The sequence below is a fragment of the Echinops telfairi genome, unplaced genomic scaffold (genome assembly GCF_000313985.2).
Source record: "Echinops telfairi isolate 266 unplaced genomic scaffold, ASM31398v2 ScPeMD7_2;HRSCAF=8, whole genome shotgun sequence".
In the NCBI taxonomy this organism is placed as follows: domain Eukaryota; kingdom Metazoa; phylum Chordata; class Mammalia; order Afrosoricida; family Tenrecidae; genus Echinops; species Echinops telfairi.
In genome coordinates, this window is record NW_022103898.1 from 5,611,367 (window position 1) to 5,618,592 (window position 7,226).

Consider the following 7,226-nt stretch of genomic DNA (forward strand, 5'->3'; position numbering starts at 1 on the left):
CTGATGCGGGGGACAGCGCCAGCGTCAGAGGGCGGGGCTTGCCCATGTTCGCTGACCCAGTATGGCCAGGCCTTCGGACCTGGACGTCCCAATTTTGTGCCTTCACCGGCTTGCCGACGCCCCCGTTATTGCTAAGTGTGAACATTCTCCCCCACTTTTGAAAGCAGCCTGTCCCCCTGTGAGGGACTGGTTTGAGAATGCTCTGTGCTTTTTTTTTTCCCTAGTTGGGGACGTTAATTAATTGGCGTTTCCTCCCTGAAGATAAAGAAGGGTCACTTTGGGTCCCGGTCTGAGAAGTCTAAGGGGCCCCCCCAAGAAGCCAGCCTGAAAACGGTGCCTGAAAGTCATAAAGCAGTCACCACACATTCCCCCCAGGATGGGAGGTGCATGCCAGGCCATGTGTTGCCCACTGCGGGCAGCCTCCGGCTGGCAGCCCCTGGCACACTCGGTTTCCCCATTCCCTGCCCAAACCTGAACAAAGAGAGGGAAGTGGAGTCACGTGAGGGGGATGAGGGTGCACTCGGGGAAGGGCTGAAGGCATCCCACGGCTTCGTGCTTCTGTTTGGCCTACGGACCTTTGATTAAAAAATGTTACCCTGGACCCCTCTGAAGCCCTCCGGTGAGCCCACTCACCCCACCCCCACCACACCCTAGCACTTGCCGGGCACCTGCAGGCAGTGTGGCTGTGAGGAATCAGTATTCCTCCGCTTTGAGGTGAGGGTGCAGACACTGGTTGGGGGGTCAGTGGGGGAGGGCAGGGCGGAGCACTGCTGGCCCTTGTATAGAGCCAGCCCCACCCTCACTTTCTAACTTGAAGACCCCAGGCAGGAGCAGTCAGAGCTCTCAGCTTCAGTTTTTGAGCTGGGGGTCAGCAGGACAGCCTCTCTGGTACCCCCCCCCCCTGCCCCGAGCTGAGTGTTGAGGAATTGGAGGCTAAGAGAGGCTGCATGGGGGAGCCCATGCAGCACAGCTGGGAGACAAGGGCGAGGCAGGCTCTTATCACCCCTGGGACCCTCGATGCAGCCCCTGCCCACTGTGTTAAGGGTCGTTGGGTGCGCAGGGTCCTGAAGCACTCCTTGCTGCACTGGGGCCGCCCTGGTAAACAAGCCCCACTGGTCAGGGGACGCCCACCCCACCTGCACCTCCCACCCTGCTCCCGCCCTCCTTGTAGCCCCTCACTTAGAGCCTCTTCCAGGTTATCATCATTCAGCCTCCAGTGCAAACGCAGCCCGAGAGCGCGGAGGAGCTGAGGCCGCCCACGGAGGAACCATCTCAGGGAGCTCAGGCCACCAGAAAGGAGGAGGACAGGCCCCCCGCGGGCCAGGAGAACCCCGAGGTAGGACCCTGGCCTGAGTGCAGGGAGGGGAGGGGCCTGTGGGCGGGCCTTATGCGGGGGGCGGAGCTTTGCACCTGGGACTCTCGCAAGTCCCTGCGACTCACAGCGACCCAGTCGCACAGGAAAGAACCAACTGCCTCAGGATTTGCGAGCCTGCAGCTCCGGGGGAGTCAAAATGCTCGTCTTTGTCCGCTCGCAGCTGGTGTTTTCGCACTGCTGACTCTGCAGTTAGCTGCCCAGCCCGTAACCACTACGCCACCAGGGCTCCCGCGGGCCGAACTTGAAGGGCCCAGTATGCAGGAACAGAGCCTGGTGCTAGGGGCGGGGTCTTTGCCCAGAGAGCGAGGGCCCTGGCGCCAACTGGAAAAGGCCTGTAAGGAGCCGTGGGGGCCTAGTGGCTTGCTAACCACGAGATCAGCAGTTCGAACCCACCAACTGCTCTATGGGAGAAAGATGAGACGCTCCAATCCGGTAAAGAGCCGCAGCCTCAGAAGCCCATGGGGGGCAGTTCTGCTCTGCCCTTACAGGGTCGCCATGCGTTGCAATCAGCTCCATGGCAGGGAGTTTGAGTTTGGGTTTGGAAGAATCTGTGTGCCCAAGGGCGGAGCCTTGGGGTGGGGTGGGACCTTGCTCCAGGGGCAGGGCCTTAGTGGAAGACTGGACGGGGCCTGCGGGCCGAGCTGAGCCTGGGAACTGAGGGTTGGGCCTGTCAGGAGGGGAACAGGTGTCTAGAAACAGCGGGCCTTGGCCCTGCTCCAACAAGTCCGCTGGTGGGACTGCCACTGTAAAACTCGGCAGTGTGCAGGGAGTGCGGGTGGGCACGTCACCAATAAACCCTATGGGAGTTGGCTCGCCTGGGGCTGGAGATGGTCCCCACAGACTGCCTGGGACTCTCCCACGTTTGTTCCCAGAGTGGCAGTGTGGGGTGATGGCTAGAGCACAGAATCGCACTCCATCTGTCTGGATTTGCCATGGGCACTGTGGAATCCCTTCTTGCACAAATCCTCCGCTTGCTCTCCTGTAAAATGGGTGTCATAGTTCTCTCCCAGGGCGGCTCGGGGGACTCCATGCAATAGCATCTGCAAAGCTCTGGTGCCTAGGGGTCCCAGTGATGGGCCCTGCCAACCTTGGGGGCCCCCGGTGGAGGAGGGGCTGCTTCTTGCCTCTGCCCTCCACCAGGAGGAAAGGAGAGGAGAGGGCAGAGCCTTGAAGGCCGTAGAAGTCAGCCACCCAAGGCTGGTATGCAGATACAGAAGCTTCAACGTTGCCCATAGAACTTTCTGAAAACTGTACACAGCACCAGAAGGAGGAGGGATGCACGGGTTTTATGGCCCTGTCCTCGTAGCTAGCCCTGGTGGTGCAATGGGGAAACCCTGGACTGCCAAGCACAAGGCCTGGCATTCTGCAAGGCGGTGACTTTGAGGATTACGGTGCTCGTGACTCACACCGTGGTAATTTCAGTGGCTTCGTGTGCTTATGAAAATTGAACACTGAAGAAGAATCCATGCATTTGCATGTGGTGCCGGAGAGAACTATTGAAAGTACATTGTTCTGCCAAAAGCAACAACAGCAACCAATCTGTCTTGGAAGAAGTGCAGCCAGAAGGCTCCTTAGAGGCAAGGGTGGCAAGACTACCTCTCACGTACTTGGACCAGTCCCTGGAGAAGGACGTCGTGCTTTATTGAAGGGAGGAAGACCCACCACCAGATGGATTGGCACAGCAGCTGCAACAATGGACCGAAACATAAGAGCAATTGTGAGGCTGGCCCAGCCCCGGGCGGTGTTTCATTCTGCTGTACACAGGGTTGCCACCCGTCAGAACTGACTCAGTGGTACCTAACACTGACGTCAGCTCCCTAAAGCCTGGGGTGCCCTGTAGGACAGCCTTACCCAGTCACACGGGTCCCTGCAGGCTGGGGATGGGAAACAGCAGGACCTGGCCAGCAAGCTCTGGTGTGCGTGCAGACAAGAGGGGCAGTGTCTCATTCCAGGCTGGGCTGTGGACGACAGCCAGGGGCAGCTCTGTCCTCTGCTTGCTGCTTGCCTCCCCAGCCACCCGAGGCCCTGGTCAGCCCTGTGGATCCTGGGTTCACACTGCCCTTTCCATGTGACTCCTTCTTCTCTCACTGCAGAATCCCTACTCGCCCCCCAAGACTCTGTTCTTGCACTGTCTTCTCCAGGGGTCTGCCCTGACCTCCCCGCCCCAGCAGGCTTGAGAGGCCCCTCTGGGCCCCTCCTCGCCGTGATAATGTTGTCATTATCACAGGAAGGCATGCACTTGCCGGTGCGTTCATCCACCCATCCGTTTGTTCGTCTGCTTTTCACAGCTGCCTTGGCTCTTGTGCTGAGGGCTGGGGCCGCCATGATGGGTGCGGGCAGCTTCACCCTGGAGAGGCTCCCTCTGTCCTCAGAGACGGAAAGAGCCTCAGAAGATCATCCAATTCCTGACACACTGCTGATGGCGACTCCCGGCGATCCTCTAGGACAGGGTAGAACTGCCCCTGTGGGTTTCCAAGGCCGGGACTCTTCATGGGAATCCGCCTCGTCTTGCTCTCACAGAGTTGCTGCTGGTTTTGAACTTCCAACCTTCCTGTTGGTAGCCCAACACATAATCACTGCACCACCAGGGCTCCATCCAGAAGACCCTGGCAGGTTAACAAAGCACTGTGTCCTCGGAGAACTGCACGGGAAGAGCTGTAGGCCGGGGAGGGATGGCCAGGTTGGCCTCTGGAGGACTGGGGAGTGAGTACTTGCTGAGGGCCCAGGCTCTGCAGGACCCGTAGTCCGGAGGGTGGGCTGCCGGGCGGAGAGCACTTTGAGGACAGTGGTGAGCACAGCTGGGAAGGGCCCGAGTGACACAAATGAGTAATGTGCTCGGCTGCTGATGAAAGAGCTGGGGGCTCAAGTACCTCCAGAGGTGCCTCAGCAGAAAGGCTTGGCGATCTCCCTCCAGACACTCAGCCCTTGGAAACGAGGATGAATCCGTTGGCAGCTAGGGAAAGCATCTAGACCTGGGGTGAGAGACAGATGGCCATCTTCACCCCTTCTTAGCTAGGATGGGACTACATAGTCAGCAGTTCGAAACCACCAGCAACTCCATGGGAGAAAAAGGAGGCTTTCCTCTCCCGTAAAAAGCTCCAGTCTCAGAAATTCAAAGGGCAAGTTCTACCCTGTCCTGTCGGGTTGCTGTGAGTTGCCATCAACTCCACGGCATGAGAGGGGTGGGATTTTATAAATTCCAGTTAGGCCGTGAGGGAGTTCCTGAAGGGTTTTGAGCCGGAGAGACCTGATTCTCTTCCCTTGGCTTGTCCAAAATGCTCGGGAGATCTAAAGGTTCCCTGAGGCTGGGCGGCGGAAACCAAGTTGTCTGACTGCAGCACCAGGCCTCCTGTCTCCAGTCTCCAGGGAAACAGCTAGTTCAATCCCCTGGCAGGGGCTGAGCACCTACTGTGTGCCAGTGAGCCACCCTTCCCAACGGGAAGGCTTCCGGGGCCATGCCCCTTTGTTCTCTCCAGTCTGTCTCTATGAATTATTGTGCATTTATACAATTAGTGCAATTACAGCTAACTGCATAATTAGTGTAAATACACGTCATGACCGAAATAAAACTTGCAATTACAATGTGCAATGGGGTGCGGATCCCCGTAGAGTTTCTTTCGGGAAAGGGCTGAGGTCCTGCAGGAAGCTCAAGTTAAGAGCACCTGGAACCGAGGTGGTGGCTGCCCCCAAATGGATCCAGAGGAGCCACCTGGAATGGAGGGTCATTGGGGGGTGGGGGTGGCTGGTTTTTAAGGATAAGTGCATTGGTGTTGAAGGTTCTGGGTGGTATGGGAGCCCTGTTGTCTCAGTGGCTAAGCATGCAGCTGCTTTGGGTTGAAGAGTTGGGTGTTGGAACCCACCAGAGGCTTTGGAGGAGAAAGAGCTATGGGCCTGTTCCCGCAGAGAGGACAGCCAGGGGACGTGGGAGGCAGCTCTGCTCTGTCCAGTAGGGATGCCGGATGCTGGAATCCACACTCCGGCGCAGCAGCAACAGCAGACGGTCCAAACAGCCTGGGCTCAGCTGCTGACTTAGGGGTGGGTGGTTCACGTCCATCCGAAGGACTGATCACCTGCTTCCGTCAAGGTCCCAGGCAGGAAAACCCTCTGGGGCAGCTGTACTTTTAACACATGGGGTCGCCAGGAACGACAAAAGGAAAACATGAAAATAAGATCAAGTGCAATTTAAAATTATTTGAAAATCAGGTGATGGAAAATGTAGGGATTGAAATGGAGGGGGGTGGAAAACACACTTTAAACTCTGATCGCTTAACTGAACAGCGATCATAGGAATTGACTACATTTATTGACGACATCTCACACTGTATGAAGAGATCTTTGCCAGCAGACTTTCCCAGAGCACACTGCTGCTCCTCTGGGCATGGTGGTCAGAGAAACACATCGGGTGCTCATCTGTGTACAGGAAGGAACTTTGTATCAAGAAGCAACTGTCCGTCCAGAAGGCGCCCCAGCCCAGTGCACCTCAAGTCCATGGGGCCGAGGCTAGCCGGGCCTCTTCAGACTCACGCAGCTCCAGGCCGCTGACGCAGAAAAGTGAAACAGTGAAAACGAGGCTGAGCACCAACAGCTCTCAGGATCCGGTGGCCGTCTGGGGCCACCCCTGGAGGCAGGCAAGAGCCCCAGTAAGCAGGGAGGCAAAGAGAGCAGTTCCATGTGTCCCTCACATTTACACAAAAGGCCACACCCCCAAGGAGGTGTCGTCGGGCTTGATGGATAGGTTAGACTCCGCCCCTTCCACATTCACACAAATTCAAGTTGACACAAAAATCCAACTGCCCCAGCCGTTTGTGACAGTGGGTCCACCTAAAACAAAATCCTTGACCACGTCAGTCTTTTCTCCATTGATCATGATGCTGCTTATCGGTTCCCTTGTGAGGCTGTTGCTTTCCGTAGGTTGAGGTGGAAGCCGTATTTAAGGCTGCAGTCTCTGGTCCAGCGGTCAGGGCTTTGGTCTCCTTGCTTTCAGCAAGCAAGCTTGTGTTCGCTGCACATCACAGGTAGTTCGTGCATCTGCCTCCAAACCTGATGCCACATTCTTCTTCATCTCGGCCAGCTGCTCGGGCGATTTGCTCGGCCTCTGGATTGAGTAAGCATGGAGAAAAGACACAACCCTGGCACACACCTTGCCTTGTTTTAAACCACACATTACCTCAGGCTCTGTTTGACCTTCTACACGGACGGACACACTTTCCACATGAGCACAGTGAAGTGCTCTGGGGTGCTGTGTTTTCCATAGTTAGTTGTGATCCACCCAGTCTAATGCTGGGTTCTCTAGTGAAGTAAAACCAGTAGTATATATGCATATATATATACATATATATATGTACACACACACACACACCTATATCAAGAAAAGGGCTCACACAGAAGCAGGTAAGTCCAGTGTGAACCAAGTTCTTGGGTCAGATGTTAATGCGGAGACTTTTCTTGATTCACGTAGCTCCCAGGGATCACACACTAGAAGCAGGAAGGTGAACCAGAAACAGGAAGATCACAGGTGGATGGAGGCAAAGGCGGAGGAATCCAGGTTAACAGACAAGACGGAAGGTGCTGATAGCTCCTAGGGTTGGCAGGCAATGTGGCAGTCCACAGGCTCGCGCTCAAAGAAGGGGAGTTCGATGAGACAGATGCAGGGTCCAGACCAGCAAGAAAAAGGCAAGCCTTCTCACAGAGTCTGCTTTAAAAGGGGCTGGTCTCTCTCTCTCTCTCTCTCTCTCTCTCTCTCTCTCTCTCTCTCTCACACACACACCCGAGGAAACTTCCTTTTAATTGCAGCAGGACTGTGGTGTGCGTAAGGAGGCGGCACTCCTCCCTAATTGTCTGACAACTGCTT

The 7,226-nt window shown here is 56.2% G+C and overlaps 1 protein-coding gene across 1 annotated transcript in view; it reads left to right on the top strand.

Moving 5' to 3' along the window:
• The window catches only part of PHF21B (PHD finger protein 21B), a 75,954-nt gene that overhangs the window by 55,913 nt on the left and 12,815 nt on the right, over positions 1-7,226 (top strand). The window contains exon 5 of the mRNA XM_004700226.2: positions 1,196-1,336. Within this exon, the coding sequence (XP_004700283.1) occupies positions 1,196-1,336 (141 nt within the window). The remainder of the gene's footprint in view (positions 1-1,195; positions 1,337-7,226) is intronic.